General features: G+C 38.0%; 1 protein-coding gene across 1 annotated transcript; it reads right to left on the minus strand.

The window, feature by feature from the left end:
* Positions 1 to 1095: 1095 nt before the first annotated feature.
* LOC138716333 (dorsalin-1-like) lies at positions 1096 to 24623 on the minus strand. Its single transcript, XM_069849302.1, has 5 exons — positions 24179 to 24623; positions 22939 to 23112; positions 16847 to 17130; positions 8416 to 8631; positions 1096 to 4372 (listed from the first exon to the last, which is right to left on the minus strand). The coding sequence occupies exons 1-5, from the start codon at positions 24537 to 24539 to the stop codon at positions 4139 to 4141; spliced, it is 1269 nt and encodes a 422-aa protein (XP_069705403.1). The 5' UTR covers positions 24540 to 24623; the 3' UTR covers positions 1096 to 4138.
* Between the last annotated feature and the right edge of the window lie 1022 nt (positions 24624 to 25645).

A 25645-nucleotide genomic window follows, 5' to 3' on the forward strand; every position in this document is an offset into this window, starting at 1 on the left:
TCCAGGAAGTCAGATGGCACACTGGGTCACAGAGTATACAGGAAACCGACTCATACCGATCTATATCTCAATGGACACAGCCACCACCATCCGGCACAGAAACGAACGGTCCTGTCGACTCTTCTACACAGGGCGAGAGGGATTTCGGACAAAGAGAGTCTCCCTTCTGAGATCTGTCACCTACGTAAGACGTTCCTACAGAACAACTTCGGCAACAGAGAAATCGGCTTGGCCCTCAGAAGGGCCTTTTCGGACAAACCACCTGCCGAGGAACAAGAGGAGACAAAGGGCATGGCATATATCCCGTTCTATGGCCCCATCTCGGGCAAAATTAGCAGAATGCTAAGAAAACACGGGATTAAAACCATCCATAAGCCGCCCACAAAGATCCAGAACTTGCTGAGACCAGTTAAGGACGACCTTGGTCTCAGGACACCTGGTGTCTACAGAATACCTTGTGAGTGTGGGAAATGCTACATCGGGCAGACGGGACGAACTATTATGGAACGCTGCAAGGAACACCAACGCAGCATAAGACTATATTATCCTGATAAGTCTGCAGTAGCCCAACACTGCCTAGAAACTGGCCACAAGATAGATTTCAGCGCCACCACCATCTTGGACAAGACATCAGGTTACTGGGACTTAGTTATCAAGGAAGCCATCGAAATCCAGCTAGATGGCAATAATTTCAACAGAGACGGGGGTCTACAGCTGAGTACAGCATGGAAACCTGCCATCAATACGCTTAGACCACCAGCACACGGCAGACGGTCGGGACCAGCAAGTAGCTCCTGATTGGCTGACGTGTCCACCAACCAGAATGCGCCTGGCGGTCGGGACTGGGAACTAGCTCCTGATTGGCCCGCAGCGGGAAGCCCTACTTTTGCATATATACCGGCTAGACGTGGTCCCACATCACTTCGTCGCTGAAGAAGATGGCAGAGCTAGCCGTCGAAAACTTGGAGGCTAATCTCCAACTCACCTGGCTGAGAACCCGAGAAGAGTTATTCTACATCAAACGCCAGGAAAGCCTCAAGTCATACATATGGAGTGATGTACAGAGGCTATTCTTTGTAATAAATTTATAAATGGTACACAATACTTTATGAGTTCTATTGCATGAAGTGATTTAAATTGAGGCTCTTATGACTCCAGAAAGAAAAGCAATACAATGTCATCAGCATTTATTATCTTACTTACAACTTACTTACAAATGGCTTTTAAGGAACTCAGAGGTTCATTGCCGTCCTCACATAAGCCCGCCATCGGTCTCTATCCTGTGCAAGATTAATCCAGTTTCTATCATCATATCCCACCTCCCTCAAATCCATTTTTATGTTATCCTCCCATTTACGTCTCGGCCTCCCCAAAGGTCTTTTTCCCTCTGGCCTCCCAACTAACACTCTATATGCATTTCTGGATTCGCCCATACGTGCTAGTGCCCTGCTGATCTCAAACGTCTGGATTTAATGTTCCTAATTATGTCAGATGAAGAGTACAGCGCAAGCAGTTCTGCATTGTGTAACTTTCTCCATTCTCCTGTAACTTCATCCCATTTAGCCCCAAATATTTTCCTATGAACCTTATTCTCAAACACCCTTAATCTCTGTTGCTCTCTCAATGTGAGAGTCAAAGTTTCACAACCATACAGAACAACCGGTAATATAACTGTTTTATAAATTCTAACTTTCAGATTTTTTGACAGCAGACTAGATGACAAAAGTTTCTCAACCGAATAATAACAGACATTTCCCATATTTATTCTGCGTTTAATTTCCTCCCGAGTGTCATTTATATTTGTTACTGTTGCTCCAGCATTTATTATAAACCCAGTATATCTAAGTTTACTATTTCTCTTTGTATATTCTCCATATTTTACGTTCATATTTAATATACAGGATGGAAGTGAAAGGGATGACAGTGTGCACTGAAATTAATAGAAAACCTATATTACGTTTTGTGATTAAATACACTGTTAATTAGAACATTAAGTTTGAAGTTTCGGTAGTCCAACAACATCGTGGCAAACAGATGCTTCTCGTGATACACATGTAAGAGGTCAACGAACTTGGTAACTCGGTATGTCTTGCTAAATAAGCTGGCGCTGTGTTGCGACCGACTCACAGCGTGAAAAGACTTTAATTTGGAGGTTTTTTTTTTAAATTAAGTATAGACGAAAACTATCCACAATATTGAAATACGCCAGGGGGATAAATTATTCTTTATTAGTTTTCCTACCGATATGGACAAAAATCACGATCCTACTCGCAATAGTTACCGAATAAGAGGTTGTTAAACATTTGAGAAAAAACTTTTTTTTCTGAAAAATATTTTAACTTCCCACCAATATGATATTACAGTTTTTTGTTATATACAACATAAGCTATTCGCTCTGAAAGTCTACAAGGCTATTTCACTTCCTTCCTGTATTGACCTACTTACATATCGCAGCACAGAATGTAAGGGAAAATTGTTTGCACAACATAAATTTTTCATACATTAATCCCCATCATTTTGAAAGATTGTATTTAGAAGACTGTCACAGTGATTGAATTTTAACAAAAACTGTGTGTATGTAATCATACTTATACAGGAACTATTTACAAAAATATTGCCAAGTAACTGAATTTTCTTTCAGCTGAGACAAAAATAACAAATGCATCAATAGAGTTAGATAAGCATAGTACATGTATCAGTTACTTTCTGTATCACTATATTGACATGGTTCCGATTCTGAAGAAATAGTCTTTAGTTTTACTGTTTTTACTGTTTTGCTTTCAGTTTTTTTTAAAGAATGAACAAGACTAAAACCTCTTTTGAAATACAGACTTTTAGAGAACAAACAGAGGGCATACACTAAACAGATAGTCGGCCTGAGTAGCACAGTCGGTATAGTGCTGGCCTTCTACGCTCAAGGTTGCGGGTTCGATTCTGGCCCAGGTCGATGGCATTTAAGTGTGCTTAAATGCGACAGGCTCATGTCAGTAGATTTATTGAGATGTAAAAGAACTTCTGCAGGACAAAATTCTGGCATACCAGCAACGCTGATATAAGCTTGGCAGTTTAGGGCATCGTTAAATAAACCATAATTTAAATTTTTATATATCTTGATTACACAACTTTTAATAGTATATCACTTCGGAATCTGCAGTTTACTGTACCTAATATTTAACACGCGAAAGCAATAAACTGCATATTCCGAAGTTAAATTTTTACTAGACAGAAATGATGTGCAGAGGGTATGGGCTCATTCCTTACTACACTCTTGACTACTGCACTGTTTTATAACACACATAAAATGTTAATAATTTGAGCGTATTTGAACCTGTGTTATTCACATAGTTTAAATACAATGCATTTCACTGCAACATTGCAACATTTCATTAAATTTTAAACTGGTATATATGTTTGCACTCATTCAGAGGGACCTGAAGTTAAGGTCAGACTATTCTTTTCATAATAATTAGGACAATTATCTATGGATTTAGGATCCTTAGTACTTTCTTTGGTGGTGTGGTGTTTATGATGATTATGATTATGGTTACTGTAGTGATGGAGACAGTGGTGGTAAGAGTAACATTTAGAAGACTATGGTAGGAAGCAATAATTGCCAGTTTCTATTGTGTAATCAACTCAGGCCATGAATTGTATGAATATTATATATACGGTACCATATTTACCGGACTGTAGACGAGGTTTTTTTCAAATTATCGAATCCAAAAATCTTATGTCATCCAAAAATCGCAGATTAAGGAATATTGTTACGCCGACTCAAAGTCAGTGTTTTCACATCACATAGTATACAGCCAGGCTGCCGAGTAAAAATAAATAAAGAAAGAAAATTCTTAGGAAGTCTCTTCGAAATAGGAAGTCATCTTAGATTCAGGGTCGACTTACATTCGGGTAAATTTAGTATTTATAATTTAAAGTGAATCACCAATACAATATTTCAGATAGGCCTATGTTGGAAAGTAAATATTTGCTTCCTCTAGGAAAGATTTTTTTTTTTTCATGAACTATACGAAACCCAAATAAATTAAGACACTTCAAGTTAACATGTTGTAGGTAACGAAAGACGAAACTTGCTCAAGAAAAGTGTGTAAAATCTATTGTGATGTTCGTACTTCTACTGATTTCATCGACAGCCACATTCTGCCACAACCATATCTTGATAGCTGAAGCGATATGTAAGAACTCCTTTATGATCAACATATAGCACAGAGATGGGTTCTAGTCGAGTCGGTACACAACATGCTCTTGGCACTTTTCCAGGTGCTACGCTGTGCAGTAGTGTCTGGACAATAGCATGTTTTGTTGGAGACAGGTGTTCACTGACAGGGAAGAAACATTTACCAGTACACTGGAATGCCTGAAACAAGTTAGGTTTAAAGATTAGTTGTTGATACCGTACCTCAAATTGTCACAATGTACATATCTTATAATTTAGCAGTGGCGAAACTTAGGTGTAAATACTGAGTAGGCTGAAAAAATTTGCTTATCTTATATCTTATTATATGACATATGTTTCTCGGCTTTCCTATCAACATTTTTTGTGACACAGACTCCAGAAGAAGATAATGACCAATCATTTTCACCCCCAAACAAAATACAAGTAAGGTAGGTGTCCCTGATATGACCATGCTAAGGTTTGAGAATTTTTATAGCCGCCATTTTGAAAAAAAAATGTAAACCACTTTTTTCTTACTCGTTCTCAGTCTAATGGACTTTCTTAAAACAATTTCTTTTCCCCATAAAAATAGCTTTAATTGTCCAAAAAGTCCCAAATTCCAAAAGTCTACCTACTGGCCATATCAGGAACACGTGCACATGGTATGGCCACCCTTGTTCCATGTTCTATAAATCGTGATTGTTTTCAGTTTGATAGCGCAGTTGTGCTAAAATTAAATAATTTTGGTGTAAAATGAATAAACATGACACTTAATCTTTTTTATAATTCAAAAGTGTAATCAAAATAGGTTTTTCCATAAAAAATTAAGTTGTTTTTCTTAAAATACAAAATTTTTGCGTAATCCCAGCTTTAAGGCATGTAAATTTGTCAGGTGAAAAAATAAAAGTGAAATGATCTTGATATGGCCATATCAGGAGGAGGTAAATTTTCACGAAAATCGTTTGATTATGAACAACTCGCAGAAGATACGCCATTAACGACAACACCAATCAACAGAACATTAAAAACTGAATGGAGTACGATGGTTTTCATGAACAAGTCTTTGAAAAACATGCATAAAACAAAGGAGACTTACCAGAGAAAAATAAGAAGAGATCACATGAAAACCGCAAAACAGGCAACTGATGCCATATTGCTCAACCTGACTGGATGGAAAACGATCAAGTGACATACCAGGATGCCCTTTCACTGGATGCTGCTGCAATTTAGCAGATTTTTTGGTTAACAAACTCACAATAGCGAAATGGCCATATCAGGAACACGGCCATAACAGGAGCACCCACCTTATAACAATATAACTTATTTGTCTCAGAGCACCCAGTTAGCCAAGGACATTTCTTACACCATGAAATTTTCTATTTTGTCTTCCCCAATCCACTATTTTAATATGTAAATATAGTGTCGATCTTCTATTTTTGAGCCATTTTACATAACATTAATATGTAATACACGCACGTATGCACTTGGATTATAGTAACACTCAACAGTGCAGCGCATTCACAGAACACAAACATTATTATATCGCGGTTGAGGTTACCCCGCTTCCTGCTACTGAGTCGTAGCCAATCCTCCCCGGCCTTCCCTAAGCTTGCGAGTGCCGCTGCGTGTGAGCGAGGTCGTCGCGCTTCGCTACGGGGCTTCTGCCACAAGCCTCTCGCAGCGGAATGTCATCAGTAAATTTTTAATATATGGAAGGATCGGAGTGAAACCAAGTGTTACGACACATCGTTATTACGAACTTATAGGACTATCGTTACTGGGTATAATAACTCAATTTTTTCTGAGTAGGCTAAGCCTCAAAAACCTCTTAAGAGCTTCGCCATTGTATTTAGGAGACTGGTTACTTATTTAAGAGCTTCATCCATTCTCTCTCCCGTTTAATTTTTCTCCCAGTAAAAGTAGTCTGAAATCGTTACTGCTCCGTCTCACACGAAATCCCATAATTCACTAGAATCAACATTAGCTCCCTTCGATGAGAAGCTAGCAGCTGACGTCTTTTATTCGGAGAGACAGAAGTATATTAACTTCTTTGAGAGAAGAAAGAAGTGTTGAAGGCAAAATTGATACGGTATGACTTAATTAGAGGTTTGCAAATCTGTATTAAAATGTCATGCATGTCATTGAAACTGTATTTCAGCAAGACATTAAGTGGGAGCAAACAGGAAGGCATTGTTTATAAATAGGAAAACTAGCACATTATGACATCAACACGACTGGAAGACAGGTGTTAATTTACCAGTACTGCAGAAAATGGAGAAAAGACATAATAGAATTACGTTAAGTATTAACTGGTATTGATTGCATTTTTGTCACAGAAGACAATAATTAGTGCAGAAAATACTAATGTGAAGCAGAGGGAGAATGAAACGATTGCTAAATGATAGCTACAGGCACTGTGAGAACAATTAATGGTCGCTCTAAAAATAAGCTGTATTTTTTCCGCCAAAACATTTAGAGTAATTATCCTGTTTTATTTATTTATGAACAAGGTGTCTTCTATATTTTAAATGGGCAGCTAGACTAAAAAACTTAAATTGACGGATCTGAGCTAGTGAAATTAAGCTCCGGATCAGCAGGCAAACCCGCCTACCGTCTGAGCTACGCCAGTGACTAATTCCTAGGGAAATAGACATGTTATTATGGTTTCGGTCAGTTATAAGACATATGAATGATATGCAGGTATCTTAACTAAAATTGGCACATGATGAAGGATGGATAGAACAGAGAAAAATTCTCACCGGCACCGGGACTCGAACCCGGGTTTTCAGCTCTACGTACTGACGCTTTATCCACTAAGTCACACCGGATTCCAGTTCCGATACCGGATCGAATTCCCTCAGTTTAAGTTCTATCTCTCAGTTTTCTCTTTGGTGGCCAATTCTCATGTACTGTGACACAGAATATGTGACAGCGGCACAATGTCCAACACACTATGTACAAAGATGCATTTATTACGAGTGACTAAGTGGCCGGGATCCGACGCGATGAGCGCAGTCTTGAAAAATTAATTTATGGTTTATTTAATGACGTTCGGAACTGCCGTGGTTATATCAGCGTCGCCGGTGTGCCGGAATTTTGTCCCGCAGGAGTTCTTTTACATGCCAGTAAATCTACTGACATGAACCAGTCGCATTTAAACACATCGTCCTGGGCCGGGATCGAACCCGCAACCTCGAGCATAGAAGGCCAGCGCTATACCAACTACGCTACCGAGGCTGACGCCGTCTTGAATCACTATGTGATTACTTACGCATATCATATTATTATGATATATCCTTCATCATATTGTAACGCAGAATTCCTGCACGGAAATATCATATGTACTTCGGTATATCATAATATTATGATATGCGTAAGTAATCACTTAGATTGAAGACGGCGCTCATCCCGTCGGATCCCGGCCACTTAGTCACTCGTAAGGAGTGTACCTCTGTACATAGTGTGTTGGACATTGTGCCACTGTCACATATTTTGTGACACAGTGCATGAGGGTTGGCCACTAAAGGGAAAACTGAGAGATAGAACTTAAACTGCAATGATTGGATCCGGCATCGGAACTGGAATCCGGTGTGGCTTAGTGGATAAAGCGTCAGCACGTAGAACTGAAAACCCATGTTCGAGTCCCGGTGCCGGAGAGAATTTTTCTCTGTTCTATCCATCCTTCATCATAATGGTAACTCAGAATTCCTGCACGGAAATATCATTATGTACTTGGGTAAAATTGGCAAGGTATGGTATTCCCCAGAAAAAAAAAATTTAAACTTACGAATTCCTTACCTGCTTCTTAAATAAGAGTAACCAGTAAGGTGCGGAATACATAAGTAAAGTGTAAGAAATTCCTATGATCCCTGAAGCACCTATTTTATAGGCCATTCGGTATCTCGTGAAATGTACCTCGCATCAAGGGAAGAAGAAAGTGCACTGAGAAGCTTCCCTCCCTCGCTGCGCTTCTACTTGTAGCAAGCGAGCTCACTTACTCCCACCATAAGGTTCTTACTATATGCTACGACGCACGCAAACATTTGGTTTCACGAGATAACGAACGATCTATAAATTTGTTGTTTTCAATTTCAGTTTTACAGTTGTAACTTCGAGTATCGAAGCTGTGAAACAGGTATCGGTATCTACTATTGAATATCTAGAAATTGTGATATCGATCCATCTCTAATTTTATTATATAGTAATATGTCAGGCATCATTTAGAATTTTTCTCTATCACTTGCCTCATATCCGCTAGGTGCGACGATCCATGTATCGTAGTGAATCTCTGAGAAATCTACATAAAGAGGTCTTCTTCGACAAGTGTTCCTTTGCCGTCTTGCTCGTCTGGCTTGGGCGGCGATACCAGCGGGTGCTCTGTCATCGTCCCATACATTATTACTCTCTTCCTCATAGTCTTCTGCATCCCTTTTTCCACGTTTCCCGCCAGGAGATGACGCCTGAAAAGTATTCATATACACGTAAAGACAGCTGATTGTAAAATAAATGGATTGTTTCTATTTCAGGACGTGTATTGACAAAAATTTAGTCTTATAGGTATCGTACAAGCAAAACTCAGCTCGGACTATTCTCGGCGCGCATGCTATACCCCTCCTATCCCCCTTCAGTAGGCGTGAGAGCATGCTGGGAATGGGAGCATACGTCATCTGCGCGAGACAGTCACGCCCGCTGGTTTCTGCGCACTGAGTTTTCCTTGTCGGATGCCTATAACTTACTGCATAGTGCTATATGAAAATAATATTGATTATGAAAATATCATATTCATGCATTTCATCCATTCAATAAGTACATTGTTACTTGTACTAGTGAAGTCAGAAAGTACCGGAATTTCGGGTGGCAACGCCATGCTCTGTAGGCAACTTCTCTGCCTTGTCCATATGCTATGTGGCCTACCCTCCAGGCGTATAGACTCAGTGTGCCGACCGATCAAAGGGGAAAGTGCTTGAAGTGCTCTTTGATATCCAGGGTCTCATACATTTCGAGTTTATTTCTGAGGGTCGAACTGTCAGTAAGGAGACGCGTGTTGCAATTCTTCGACGTCTTCGTGGTGCAGTTCGACGAAAAAGACCCAATTTGTGGCAAGGACAGAATTAGGTTCTTGATCATGACAATGCCCCAGCACATCGGTCGTTCTTGGCGAGCGAATTTTTCGCACAACACAAAATACCTGTCCTTTCACAGCCACCATATTCTCCAGATCTTGCTCCAGCTCCTCAGAATAAACTCGAAATTTACGAGACCCTGGATATCGAAGATTACTTCAAGCAATATTTTCCCTTTCGATCGGTCGGCACACTGAGTCTATACGCCTGGAGGGTAGGCCACATAGCACACGGGCAGGGAAGAGAAGTTGCCTACAGAGCATGGCGTTGCCGCTCGAGGTTCCGGTACTTCCTGACTCTATTTGTAGATGATCAGCACATTATCTCAGGCTCAGAAAACAATTTACAAACAGTACTGTACATATTATATAATATTTCTGAAGAGTATAATTTGGAAATTTCCATAAAAAGAAGATAAACATATTATTTGTCTTTGATGGTAAAGATTACATTAGAACAAAATTGTTATACATAGTAAGTACATCACTTTGCCTATCTAGGATGTAATACTTCATATTTATTTTCGACTGATATGGATATGAATTGGTAAAATTATTACACTTAATAATTGGTACAATCAAAGTCAAATGGACAATTTTCAGAAAAGTGAGAAAAGGAACTATTTTAAAATTATTATTATATACGACTTTGATCTTAGCTAAATTTTTATATGGATCAGAAAGATAAATTTTGACAGCTTCACAAAATAATTCAGGCAGCGGAGATGAAATTACTCAGACCTTTGGCAGGCTACTCTCTTCGGGACCATAAAAGCAAACGAATTAATAAGCGAAGAATTAAACATTTCATACTAGACAGGATAGACGAGTACAGAACAAATTGTTTTCTAAGTTTAAGTCGTCAGGAAGAATGCCAGATAGCCACCGGCATAGCTCAGTCGGCTAAGGCGTTTGCCTACCTATCCGAAGTTGCGTTCGAGCGCGGGTTCGATCCCCACTTGGGCTGATTACCTGGTTAGGTTTTTTTTTTTTTTTTTCGAGGTTTTCCCCAACCGTATGGCGAATTCTCGGCCTCATCTCACCAAATACCATATCGCTATCATTACTCCCATCGCCGCTAAATAACCTAGTAGTTGATACAGCGTCGTTAAATAACCTAATAAAAATTGTAAGAAGCTATATTTTGCTTAAAGCTTGCACGTATAAGGAAAGAGAAATAATAATTATTATGTATTTAACAAATTAAATTAATCTTACATGTACCGTATATTTAAAGAACATATACATTTATTTATTTACTCCGTTCATTCATTCATTCATATTTTATTAATAGGATACTTAAAACTTTTAATAGTACATTGTTATGATTCAAAAGTAGTAATTTCCGTTTCTTCGATTGCAATTAGTTATTTGGTATATTGTGACGGATCCAGCCTATGTGAAAACACATCTCTATTCATGATCACAATTCTAGAATTCCGCTACTGTCGGCGGGTGGCTGGATATTGAATTACCATTCATATGTGGAATTCACCTTAGAATATAACAACAATTAAATATATTAAGTACAAAAACAGAGATTATTACTTAATTATAACTTCAGACATTACATTACACCAAACATGTCGCAAATAAGGTAAAAGTAATTCTTAGCTTGGCTTTTCGAGACCGGAAGCGTGACTGATTCATGCACATAGACACTCATAGATCCATTGTGCGCCCTTTATATGCGATAGTAGTCCAAAATCCAACAAATGAGCTGAGTGACATGAATCCGAAGCTGACAGGTGAGCCATCTTGACTCAGCCCTGGCGGAGCCAGATATGTCCATACGAGTACATTGTGAATCTGAGGGCTCGAAGCCCCAGATCCTTAAATAAGTCATACTGTACATCAGCATCGAGTACCCCTTGTAATCTCAAGACTCCCCTTCAGCCTATTCTCACTATTACAGATTATAGAGGAAATGAGATTGTTGGTGGAATGAAAGAGAGAAACGAGAGCGTCCCGAGCAATATCTGCTTTGTTCACCAAAATTTCCTGTCTGGGGATCAAACCCTGTTCGTCTGGAAGACCAGTACGCTAGCGCTGACGCATAGACGCGGCTTAAGAGTAAACTTACTACAGGCATTTAACAATAGGAATGTAAGTCCCACTTGTTTAACGCCTTAAGTCCCTGGTTAACTCCATGATATTCATTTCTGTTAGAGGTTGAGTCAATTCCAGGGCCTTAGATAGTCCGAAAGAATTGAGGAGTGTTTATGGAAAATGGTATAAATGCCAAATGATAATTTTTTCAGGAAATAAAAAAAACTGTTACTAGATATAGTCTACTTAGCGCACTCTTTGGCCAAATGTTTAAACTAAATGTGAATGCTTGACACTTGTGTATCTTTTTCTATATTATTATCAAAAGTACATAACACGTTTTCAAAGAAAAAAACCGAAATATTTCCTGGTAGGTACTTAAATCGTTTCCCACAAACACTCCTCAATTAGATCAGCTGGAAAAATTCAATTATTCCAATTGAAATTAAAACAGTAATCTCGGACTTTGTAGTGCAGCGTCTAAACTTCTACTCTATCGGCACTCAGAACGTTGCAAATAGCGAAGCTGTAGCCTGTAATAAATAAAAATGGACGTACATGCGAATAACTAAACGTGAGAATCCCTACATAAAACTCATTTACTGGGCAGACACAATAATTGTGGGTGTTGGAGGATTGCTTTGGAACATCGGCCTTACTGTGGAAATAATTTAAAACGCTTCTATTGTTTTCTCTCGTCTGACAAGTTTTAATTCGTTGCTTGAGTTCCAATTTAGTACGCATTTTCGTTGCCATGCAATTCTCAAATTCTATCTGTTAATTTTACATTTCAATTTTTCGTAACTGAGGTACATCATAACAAAATTTCACGAATCACCACTGGACTGACGTATCTCTAGGAGTGGGGAGAGGTAAACATACCGACAGATCTTTAGTTAAATCTGGCGTATGTTGCGGATGTGAAGTTTGGGAGATAAAACAGGAACATCGCAAGAGATTGAGAGCGATGCAATGGAAAGAGACTGTTTTACCAGCAGTGCTCAAATATTTAGGTGTGATAAGATAAGAAATGAGGAAGTAATAAAAACATGGAAGATAATGTTGTGGAACGTAGGCAGGTATAGAACGATTCCTTTGAGTAGGAGGGCACAGTAGGACGATAAAATAAGCTAATTCTTAAATACACACTCTTATCATGATCATACGAATGCGCCTATACGCATAAAAATACATGCATATCTTTTTTTGACGGATAAGGAACTCGAAGACTTGCACCGCAGCAGTGTTGCCAACAGGACGAAAATTCCTTCAAAACTGACGGAATTTCAACGCAACGGACGGGAAAAGAATGGCTTTGACGGGTGACGAATTTTATGGCAAAAATACGATTTACATCGTCTTTTGAATTTCTTAGCTGCTGTCATTTTTAGTCGCTTAATTTTTGGAAGATTTTACTTTTTCTTTAAACAGCCGTGCCCACGCCGTACTATTAGGCCTACTATGTTTTCATGGAGTATTCAGATCAATCTGAATACGCTTACCGTATTGAAATCTTCATGAAAACGGGGATTCAATTCGATCTGTGTCTCAAGGTCGATACACCTAAAAAGTGGGATCGGATCGTATTCTGTTAGAATTGAGTTCCATGAAAACGGGTATCGTATTCAATTCGATCACAATACGCTAAGCGCGTGATTGATCGTCATTTGTTTTACCAACAGCGAGGGAAATATGTATGTTGAAAAAGAGTGTTGTAAAACATAATATTTCGTGTTTTCTTAAAAGTCAATATTACCATTATTCATTAACAGCCAGAATATTAAGTTTTCATGCGCCACATTTGGAAAAGGCAACATTGTTTATAGCTATAGTGAGGGTCACATAAGAACAGTTCCTAAACAGCAAATATTGCCGTCTTGTCAGTGTTGCCAACTGTTACCAGATATCACATGATCCTAAGTACTAAATGACTTATTTACTTACAGTACTTTATGTTGGTAAGTTATTCTAAATAATTCAATAATTTGTAACATATTTTCTTAGGCAAAGTATACGGGAAAGAGATCAACATGTCAAGTATTTTGTCTGGCAATACGAAATTCATTGGTCTGACTAAAAAATTGACACACGAGACCTAACCTAAAAATGTATTTTGTTTGACCACATGAAATTATTAGTACTAACTCCGAAAACTTACCTGACTATAGTCTTGAATTATAACCACAACGCAACACATAAAATAACTATTATGTATTAATATTAATACGGACATTAATTAATTATTAGTATGTTCAAATTTCACTAACTTCCAGTAACCGGCTCAGAAATCTAGTACAATTTTATTTTCATGGAAGTCCAGTACCGATAAATATTGTCGATATTTGTCTCAGCTGCCAACATATCAGTTACAAAATCATTACCATTTGTAGTATTAATTTGTCAGTATCGAAATTCGAAACGAAGTTGGCAAAAGAAACTTTAACCTGCAAACTAGAAAATCACCACAATCCACTAGCATTATGTAGTAATGGGGGAAAAATGGTTAGGTTTCACCCTTAGGGTATGAAGCAAGCTGACCCGGACTATAATGTCTACAGAGTGACCAACACGCTAATATATCGATGACATGTTAACCAATATAACTACTTTCGAAACTTCAGCTTCCGTACTCAGATCGTTTTCAATACGCATCGAAAATTGCATGAAAACGGGGATCATATTCAGATCGAATTGAATACTCCATGAAAACGTAGTACATATTAAGGATCCCCTGTTTCAGATTTCCTCGTAATCAAATCAGAGGTTGAAGAATTATTATTTTAATCAAGACTGATAAGTAAGTTGTGTTAACATTTTATTTTTATTTGTATATAGATATATTAAGTGGGTCTTATTATTATTATTATTATTATTATTATTATTATTACTATTATTATTATTATCATTATTATTATTATTATTATTATTATTATTATTATTATTATTATTATTATTATTATTTAATTTTGACGGATTCTGACGGATTTCCAGGTGTAAGTGTGACGGGGATACAATTTATGTGTTGGCAACACTGCACTGCAGCCCAAGTCTAATATTGTGCGTACCACTCCTGTTTGATATTTTTGTCCATCGCTGTGGAGTAACGGTTAACATGTCTTACTATGAAACGAGCGGGCCCTGGTTCAAATCCTGGTTGGGACAAGTTACCTGGTTGAGGTTCTTTCAAGGTTTTCCCTCAACCAATTGAAGAAGAATTGTTAAGTAACTTCCGGCGTTGGACCTCGGACTCATTTCGCCATCATAATTACACTTTCCCTCCTTCATAATCTCCATTCCTTTTCTATATCTCGGGCTTGCTCCGATGTTGCGGGCCGCCACAGAACTTGGACCCCGTGGATATGTGGTCATAGGCGGAGGTAAACTGCACGCACTTTTCAGGTATATTTTTTCCCATACCTTTGCTGTACATTTGTGGCATGTAATCTGCACACACAACAAAACCTTCATAGTAAGGGTCGTATGTAAACTACACACACAGCATAACTCGGATTATTTTTTTAATAAATGACATGTAAATCGAACGCAATGTCAACCAATGATACGAGCGATAAACACAATTGACAATTGTAATGAAAGGAGAGAGGTACTGTAATGAATTAGACTGACTCAGATGGATAGTTACACAGCAGTTCAACATAAAGTATTGGTCCTTGAACACAATTGTTTATAAGTGCTATCTATGCTGCAATAAGTGTTGTATGGAGTGAAGCCAATGCCATTGGATGTACATTCCGCCTAAGTCAATCTTGGCTTCGTCAGATTAAAAAAAAATATGGTTTAATAAACAAATATAAAAGTGATTCTGAAATCGGCAGTTGATTAAAATTTGTATTCGCTCTACCATTTTTAGACCTATGTGAGGATGGCGACTGTTTTGTATCTGATTTAGTGGCTAGATAACTTTTTGTGACTGTTTATTTTAGTAGACACCTATGTAGACGATGACGCTACCTTTCCTCCTTCAATCTGGGCAGCTAAAACAGAAGCTTGCAGCGTACAACTAATTAATGTCTATGAGTATTTTCATATTAGATTCAACAAGACATTTTACTTTGCTCATCCTGATATTTATACATTTACAAATAGGTTAATTGAATTTCAAATATACATATAGGCCTACGTGAAAATTCAGAGGATATCTACTGCAGCAAAAATAAAAAATAAAGCTCCTTAAAGAAGAAAGAATCTATGGAGAGAAATATAAAAGATTTTACTGAGAAGCATGTATCCTGATTGGAATTCATTACTTACTTACTTACAAATGGCTTTTAAGGAACCCGAAGGTTCATTGCCGCCCTCACATAAGCCCGCCATCGGTCCCTAACCTGTGCAAGATTAATCCAATCTCTATCATCATATCCCACCTCCCTCAAATCCATTTTAATATTATCCTCCCATCTACGTCTCGGCCTCCCTAAAGGTATTTTTCCCTCTGGTCTCCCAACTAACACTCTCTATACATTTCTGGATTCGCCCATACGTGCTACATGCCCTGCCCATCTCAAACGTCTGGATTTAATGTTCCTAATTATGTCAGGTGAAGAATACAATGCTTGCAGTTCTGTGTTGTGTAACTTTCTCCATTCTCCTGTAACTTCATCCCTTTTAGCCCCAAATATTTTCCTAAGCACCTTATTCTCAAACACCCTTAACCTATGTTCCTCTCTAAGAGTCAGAGTCCAAGTTTCACAACCATACAGAAGAACCGGTAATATAACTGTTTTATAAATTCTAACTTTCAGATTTTTGGACGATTGGAATTCATTAAGCGAACAAAATACCACCTACCAATATAAATTATTGGTTAATACGTTAATGCTGTAGTAGAATATGTTCAAAGGAAATACATGCCATTATAGCTCTGTATGCAATTTACATCCTGTTTTTATTACCTGGGTTGTTTGAGTGTGCAGATTACATATCCAAAATTGGTGTGTGCAAATTACATGTGTGTAAATTACCTTCTTTTAGGTCATATACCTGAAACGTGTGTGCAGTTTACCGCCCCCCGGTGGTCATTCGTTGCTGATGGTAATGCTATACACCGAGTGCTCTCCACTGAGTTCGTGGTAGCTCGTGAGACCGAGGTTGATGGACTGCATTGAAACCTACGCGGAAAAGTAAAGGGATGCTTTAGAGGAGTTCGGAGGCTGTGCGAGGGTAGCGCGAGAGGCCTTAGGGCAGTAGTGTCAGAGTTGTAAGCTCCAAAACCGGTTGTGGAGCTAGAGAGTGCAATCGGTGCGTGAACTTGCTTATGTCTATGGAAACACCGAAGCACGCAACGAGTCATAGTGGAGCGCTCCGCTCCGTTTAGTCTCTGTCTGACAACGCTGCCTTAGGGCATGCATACCATTCCATCCCTAGTACTACAATGGGCCCACCCGAGCGGCCTGCGTGTGAGGACAGTTCCAGTCCGTGCCCTCCCCTGAAGGGGGGGGACTAATAGATAAACACTTTACACAAGACAATCAAAGAGAAGATACCATGTAAGCAGAATAGGACAGCAGTAGCAGGGGCTGTACGTCTTGAAATTGACGGCCCCCATGTGGGTGCACGACGAGTGCAAGGTCTTGTTGGTTGCGAAGAGTCGTGGTTCGTATGGACACTAAAATGCGCAGAAGTGTGCGCGGCTTGGCTCTTCGCATCGCTGTGGTGACGTTGAAACTCAGCCATCTGTCTCCCTGCTGATGAAACACGTGTTGCACATCCAGCTCCAGCATGCTGGACTTCTCGTCCAGCAGATACACGTGTACGAGACGTTCCACGCCTGAAAGTAACAGAATCCTTGGGAATTTGGTTTGTATTATCCCTTTGCAGAGCTCGAAATGAACGTTTTCACGAACAGGAACGCTGTTATTTTCGTAGACACACGGTGATGGTGTTAATGACGGAATTATTTACTATGGAATGACGCCGAGTATTGCCATGAAATAGCCTGTATACAAAGTGTTTCTAAATTAGAACGACAAACTTGGGATCCGATAGATAACCTTCTTTCAAACAGTTTTTGTTAAGGAAGCCATGGGCTGCGGCACTCCCTTTCATAGCAAGAGGGGTCTATGTCATTACATTGTTCGATCGTGCATGAAGGGATTGAAGTAATTAGTTACGTGAAAAGTGAATAAACAAATCATTAATGTTACAGGCACAATTTATTGATCCAAACATACAGAAAAACACAAGGAAAACAAAGCGAATGTTAAAGAAAAACATCCACTTCAGTGTTAAATTAGAAGGATGGATCCATTACTTTACTGTCTCATCACTACAACACACGTCCATTGACTTCCAGACAAGCATTGCATCGACGTACCATACTTTGTCGTACCCTTTCAAAGACGCCAGGTCATTCCCTTATTTCAGCTACTCCCCAGACAATGCGTGTTGCAAGATCTTCTTCAGAGTCAACAGGGGTTTCATAAACCACAGATAGCAATCAAATTGGATTAATGTATGGTTATGTTATGTTTTATTTAACGACGCTCGCAACTGCAAAGGTTATATCAGCGTCGCCGGATGTGCCGGAATTTTGTCCCGCAGGAGTTCTTTTACATGCCAGTAAATCTACTGAGATGAGCCTGTCGCATTTATGCACACTTAAAAGCCATCGACCTGGCCCGGGATCGAACCCGCAACCTTGGGCATAGAAGGCCAACCAGGTCGACGGATTAATGTATGATACCGAACTCAGGGAATAAGTAAACTCGGTTGAAGAATGGTACTGCGCTGACTGAGTAAACAAACTGGGTGGTAGCATTAAACCCCTCTTGCACTGAAACGAAGCGTCTGAGTCCATGGGTTTCTTAACGAAAAGTGTTTGAAAGAAGGTTACCTATCCGATCCAAAAGTTTGTCGGTCTAATTTAGAAACTCCCTGTACACTTAGATTAACATAAAAATTTCTAACACATGTCCTCGGAAATTTTCATTGCTGTATCATATTTACCCAGATGGAAACCACGAGCGGAAGTCACTTGATTGAGTTAAAAAGAAATGCACACAGCTTTAATAATAGTTTACTTCGACACGAATATTATTACTTACGAAACAGAATGATTTCCGGTAAAGTAGCCACGTTCAATTAGTAGGCTAGCGGTGTCAAAGAGGACGGAAGCTTTGTAGTTTCAATAATTTTAATTATGTCGCGCTGTCCATTGTCGTCGTCAAGTCTTTTGAAGGCCGCTCCAATAACTCCACGCGGAGTGTATAAACCAGAGTTGCAAATTTTAGCAGTGTGTCTTGCTCTAGTTCACAGTGAAAATTAATTATATTACAGTTCTTTAAATAATTAATTTAAAATAAATAATCTAAATAATATAAATAATCTTCAAATTAACTCATGCTTTGAGCAATTAAGCCTAGCCCATATCCATGTTATATTAATATATAGCAGCAACAAACAAGACGTGACAACGTCGCATTTTCATTTTATTATCGGTGCATGCAATAAAGACCTACAAATCTTAAAAGGAATGCCGCTGCCTAATAATTAAACGAGACAACTTTACTACTCCTGTGAGTGGAACTTTTGTTTCGCAAAGCTTTTGAAATGGATACTCAGGTCGCAGTTAAACAATAAGAAATTCGGCTCGCTGCCTATTATGTGATCATTAGCTCAATATGGAGTGATCAAGTGTTGCTGAGTCTGATACTTTTCATGTCATTAACGCGGCGCCATTGTTCAGAACCTCAACAATATTCACATCAAAGACATGCCGCTAGAGTATTAAGCGAGAGCTTAAATAATTGCTATAATACAATAAAGCAATACCGACAGAGCTGTTGTCAATATTTCATCCATTTAATTAAAACTTAATTGAAAAATGTATTGAAATATATCTAATTAATACCAAATTCAAACGGACCGGAACGGTCTATAACCATTTCTTACGAGACGGGACGGAACGGCGTTTGGTCAGCTCCGGTCTGTAGGCAGTGCCCCCCAAACTTGTCTGAACTCTTTTTTTTTCTATTAATGTTAGAAAATATTGAATTCAAAAGATTTTTCTTACTTTTTTTATGATTAAGTTTCTGTGCTTACATTGACGAATTAATGTCTTCAGATCATGTGTCAGGACTATAATATTTATTTTAAATTTCTGAATGTATAGGAATTTCTATACCTCATTTGAGGAATGGAAGCACTGTAATGTTTCTTTTGTAACAGCCTGTACTCATGTGTTAGAAGTCTGCAGGTGTTCAGGTCGCCACTTGGAGAAATATCAATAACATACTGCACAACAATGCAGAAAAAAGAAAAGTGATCTCGGTATAATGTGTAAACTTAAAGACCAGAGATTAAGTAAAATAATTAGAATTTACATTTCGTATATCTTCAGGAAAGTAAACTTCAGATAACAAAGTTTCTGTTAGCACTGTTACGTAGTGTTATTGATGTATACATGTGTTTGTATATGACAGAGAAAATAGGGAGATTGTTTTAAGTTATGCCCTATATGCAGCGATACTTAATTAACTTATTATTCCCAGAACATGAATTTTACCAGCAATCGAAAAGTATTGGAAATAAATTTGAATAAGGAACAAAAAAAGTTTCCTTTCCCGGCAGGATTCGAACCACGAAAGTCTTAGTTACCACTCTATTGTGCTCTGGAGTGAACGAGGCTCTGAAATCAGCTACAAGGGTCGGTCCGGTTTTCTTTTGCCACTACTGTACATTTGCACCTCATCCATCATTTTTCTGAAGATTGCCTAATCTGTAGGCGCTCTTGACTTTCTTGTCTCGCTGAGATCAGTGATTGATAACATGGATTACAGCTCTTAAAAAAGTACATAATCAGTGTTGTATATAAACAAAGCTTTTATGAGTCAGGTACAGTATGGCTAGCGCGAGTGACATTAAATGACGCTCAGGGTTTCAATTGTATGTTCTGTGGTAAAGTGATTATTTATTTTTGGAGGTAGAAAATGGGGCGCAGTATTTAGTTTCTGGATAAGTTATCATTCTTAGAACTAATTCTGATCTGAAGGTACTGGCCTTGATTTTTTCTGTGTGAATGAAGTGAAGGTATTAATGAGAAGAAAGCTATCTCCGAGTGATAAGACCACGAGTCTTATTACGAAGAAGGATTTTGAAATGGTATTCGGTAAGCTCGTAATTCAAACTCAGAGACGACATATGCACTAACCAGAATTTTTCGTGATGTTTCAAAATGCCTTCGGGAAAATTCGGGCATAATCTAAAGAAATAAACAATTCACTCTGAACTTCCTTTCTGGTAGCTAATACATGATCGTTTACTCATATTATCAGTGTTGTAGCCTATTCATTTAGCATCAATAACTCACACAAATAAATTAGACCATTATACCCATAGTTACTGGTTAATTTACAGGTAACAGGAAAAAGCTGTAAGATATTTGAAGGTAATAATCATACACATACATGGTGTTATATTACTTATAATTCTTCCGTTAGAAGTACGAAGTTGGTTAATCTTGGTAATGTGATTTCCTTTAAATATTTATGATATAGATATTAATGCAGCTCAGGCCTAGGCAGTTTATGAAAATGCTATACTGTATACAGGGTGGAAGAAAAATAACCCTGCAGATTTTCAGAGGAAATAGCTCATGTTGTATGTAACAAAAAAGTGTAATACCATATTGGTGGAAAGTTCATAGTTTTCTCATAAAAAAGGTTTCTTATCTCCCAAATGTTTAACACCCTCTTATTCGGTAACTATTGCGAGTAGGATCGTGAATTTTGTTCACATCCATAGAAAATCTAATAAAACCACTCATTTCAAGCCACTCAACGATGCAACCAGATTGCAACGTTGTAGCCAGAGACAGCGGTACGAGGTAGTTTACATACGGAGACAGACGTGAGTTTTTTGACCTCTTACATCTGTATTACGTGAAGAAAAAGGACTGTGGTAGCGGCGATGTTGTCAGATTGCTGAAACTTCCAATTTAATTTTCTAATTAAGCGTACATTTAATCACAAAACGTAATATAGATATTCTATTCAAATTTATTATGTAATAAGCAAAGCTCGGAAGTTGGGGACTTGTGTCTTTGAACGTGGCTAAGCGACCGGACTTCAATGTCAACAAACTCCCGCTTCCAGCACGGAGGTACTGTCAGGTCTGCTATAAAAGTGGTTCCTGGCTGGAACAACATAATGATAATATTATGATAGGTTGAAACATCTAATTTTATGGCATATATATAATAAACATGCAAAATACATCAAATTTACAGTTCTGCTCTGTACATTTCATTACAGTGTATGACTACATGCATTCGAAGATTTTCGAACCCATAAATTCTTCGTCTGTTAGTTAAACATGATTTGAAACGAAGGAAACTTATTTCCACGTCACATGAAGTGACGGGAGCAAACTTTAATTTTTTTTATTTTATTTATTTTAACTAGCTACCTAGTGAGTACAAATTGCATTTATAAAATAAAAATGTTTCTAGCCACTACCGTAAGAGTCAGGCTCGTGTACGGTGTGGTCTTAGTGAATAATATAACATAAAATTTACAAGGACAGTTTACTAAATACAGTAATTAACTTAATTCAAACCAATAAATACAACACAAGAGCAAGAATAAAGAAGAAAGGGAAAACGAGAGAAAAATACACATTTAATATAAATTGACAATCCGACAGAAGCCAGTGATATTCAATAAAAACATGAATATAGTCGATAGAAATAAAAGGTAAAAAAAGTACATTTGTTACTATTATATATCATGGATAATTTTACAAAATTCTTTTTTAAAAGTTTCAATTTTAAAAAATTTCAAATTTGGAAAATGGTTTGAAATTTTATTATAAAGTCTTGGGCCTAAAGAAAATACTGAATATTTCACTGTCACTGTTTCCTGTTCGATTTTCAGCAGATCTCGTATCTGAGAAAGATAAATATATCCTAAATTTTTCTCGCAAATAGTTTTCAATTAGTGTATCACTACTAGGGAAGGTTCCTCTACGACTTGATCCATGGCTATGGACAAATTCTACATCAATTTAAAGGACTGCAATGTCTTTCAATGAATGCCCGTTTCCAGCTCTAGTTTATGTGTGGTACAACTTACAAGATATAAACTCTGCATTAGAAGAAAATAATGTATCTCCTCAGAATTCCTCCACGAAATTCTGTACCTAAAATTTAAGAAATGCATTTTCAACCTTCCATAACACCCATTCGAATAACACGTATTTTCTAATTCCTCAAACAGACCGTTTACCTGTAATTCTCTTAATGTCATTGGCTTCGACGTGACACAGTTTATTCGTTCGTCTTCTTGCCATTCGATGTGACCACTTTCTTAGTACAAACGACTGTCCCTGAGCACTTGCAGCGTGAGCTTTGTGTACGTTATGCCTATAACCTTACTCAAGCACACGACACACAAGTCCCCAAGATCCGAGCTTTGGTAATAAGGTGTGAGCTATGTAAAGGATTAAATTCCAATAAAGCCATTTGTAACAACAGATTTTCTGTTCATTTAAATGTATCCTATCCCCGCTTTCAATCTACAGGATTATTTCGCTTTGCTTCCACCCTGTATAATAAGGACATACAATAACTTGTTTGTACCTGTTTTCTTGCCTGCGTCATGGTTAGACTGACGTTGCACCGATGTTATCAGCAGACGAAGTTCCGCAGACTGCAGTACTTCACCATAACTCGAACTCGGGACATCGAATTCCAATAAGTGACGTCGATCTCCACTCAACAACACCAACGCACTGTCACGCTCTGATACGGATGCTGTTAAGAAATACACAGGCTTGAAGATGTTTCTACGTATATGTTATGGTAACAATTAATATTCTGTAGAACCAAAAATTAATCTTTACGTAGATTCTTCGAACAACAGTGGATATTACTGTGGAATCTCGGCCACCAAGTCACTCAATTGAGTGCGTTCCTTGTATAATGGCAGTTGACTTTATCTAAATGTCGTGTCGAACTTTTGAGTCAGGCCACAAAAGGAAAAACACTGGAGGGGAGGGATTCGATCTGGTGCTGTGGATTGAACTTCGGCGTAGCTCAGTGGTTAGAGCACTTGGAACGTAGAACCAAGGACCCGGATTTGATCCCCGGCGCCGGAGCGAATTTTTCTCCTCTAATATCAGTTGTTACCATAACAGATATATTCTGTAGGACCAAAAATTAATCTTTACGTAGATTAGTTATATTTCCCATGCTTATTCGTTCCGGTAGATCTACATGCTCCCCATTCATTACATCACATACATTATTCCAACCTCTTAGGCAACATGTCCGTCGTCACATGAAAGGCACTGACGAAGAGATCTTGCAGATGAAGGGTGTTGGAGGAAATAAAAAAAATGTCAATTTTTAGCGATTTTATGGTATACAGCGCATTTCATAGATGGTAACTGGGACTACAGAACTGTCCAATCACAGAAAAAAATAAATTGAAATTGGAAATGTTCGTGTAAGATAACGTTGGACATTTGGTATACTGATTAAAAACCAAGAATGTTCAGGTATTAAAACTTGTCTTTCTCGTTAATGACGTGTCGTGACTCACTTTTTTTCTCTCGGCACCTTTCAGATGTTGAGAGTCCCTGATTTTCTCCTGGTAGAACTACGACTTAAGATGATCCCAGAGGTAAAAATCAAGATGTGTGAGATCTGAGGAGCGGATTGGCCACATTGAGCACACTATGTGACATTTTTTATTTTGAATTTACATTCCCTACGTATGGAGACTTTTAGGACACCCTGTATAATTTAAGTGTGAAAAGTGGGGAATTGTTTGTTCAACTATCGGTGATAATTCATTGAAAATTATCATTTTTCTTACCTGTAGTTCTTGGAGTGAGACCTCTAACTACATCCGGTATAAACGTCCCACTGTCACTAGGGTTATTTTGTTTTGCAGCTGTTGCTCGTTCAAACAAATCCAGCATAAATTGCGGCACAGAATGGCGTTGCTTGTGTTTGTGAACATCCTTGTTTTCGTGCACTTTGCTTGTTGTTTGGACGACGCTTTTCGCAGAATTGTTGGCTATTACTGAAGGAGCAACAGTCTCACCTCTCAGACTCACTTCTACATTTGTTGTAATCATATCTTGAGAGTTTATATGAGGTAACTGGGAAACCCACAACCACGTGCAAAATAACAATGACATCAATAAGAGGGCTACCGAATTTGGCCACGACATCACGATTCTTGATAGTACACAATTTTATGTACCATTTGCTCTAGATTTATCCTAAATATTTCGAGATAACATTTACATATAAGTTTTAATAGGTATTTTGTTACATACCGTATTGTGCGTATTAATTTTGATTATTTCAAGTATTTTTTAATTGTCAGTTGTGTAGGGAACACAAGCTACAAATATGTCTAAACGAATAAACGGTTATGCAATATAAAAGCTTATTTGAGTCTATTTTCAACTATAACTTTGTCAGTAATTCAAAATTACTTCGTGATTACTTACATTTATCTAGGATAAGTAATTAAGGATGTAAGATATACATGCAGTATGTAGTTTTCTCGACTATTCTGGTTTCATATCACGTATAGGTAAATAGATTACATTATGCTAATTTTCAAATCAGCATGAGACCGACAGCATTCCACTACACAGTATGATACTACTCACAACTTATCTACACGTTTAGTTACACAGCACACGAAGCCTTAACAAACTAATTGATCGTTCATTTCATTGTTTTATCTAACTTCACGCAAACTTTAAATATTTATTAACTTTAAAATGCACTTAGGAAAGTCACACATATCCCTTACGAATTTTAACTGCACAAATACGATACATTATTTGACAGTATATATATTACGCTTCAAATTATATATAATTCACAGTAACATTGAAGAAAATATATCATTTTATGACTGTAGCATTTGAATAATGAAACTTCACCGAATAACTAACGTGTATGAATATTTTTTTTCGAAGAGTACTGTCGTATTCTTCATCGTAGTTATTTGTAAGCAAATTTAACGTGTTTGCACCTCTCAAATTTTAATATGTTCACGACTTCCACGGAAGGGTCTTCCTCTCGAGACGATTCTGCAAGACTCAGAGAAGGAAGAGCCCAGGCTGGGTACGCAGTCTCCAGTGAGCTGCATACCTGGTCTATCAGTCGCTCAAGTATCCCGACAGAAGGCTTTTCTTCATTATTAGAACTCCACTTGACCTAGGGATTTACAGACACTACGTCTACAAGTGTTAAATAGGTATCTGGTACAGGCTTTACAAAATATTGTACTTCCTTCACCACGACGTCATATCCCTTA

The sequence above is a fragment of the Periplaneta americana genome, chromosome 16 (genome assembly GCF_040183065.1).
Source record: "Periplaneta americana isolate PAMFEO1 chromosome 16, P.americana_PAMFEO1_priV1, whole genome shotgun sequence".
Classification (NCBI taxonomy): domain Eukaryota; kingdom Metazoa; phylum Arthropoda; class Insecta; order Blattodea; family Blattidae; genus Periplaneta; species Periplaneta americana.

Excerpts from the sequence above, each read along its gene's own strand:
- LOC138716333 (XM_069849302.1), bottom strand. The coding sequence starts at position 24,539 with ATGTCGTGGCCAAATTCGGTAGCCCTCTTATTGATGTCATTGTTATTT. Across the intron at positions 23,113-24,178 it reads TCTCACTCCAAGAACTACAG|CATCCGTATCAGAGCGTGAC; the intron begins GTAAGAAAAATG and ends ATTTCTTAACAG. Across the intron at positions 4,373-8,415 it reads TCGCACCTAGCGGATATGAG|GCATTCCAGTGTACTGGTAA; the intron begins GCAAGTGATAGA and ends AACTTGTTTCAG.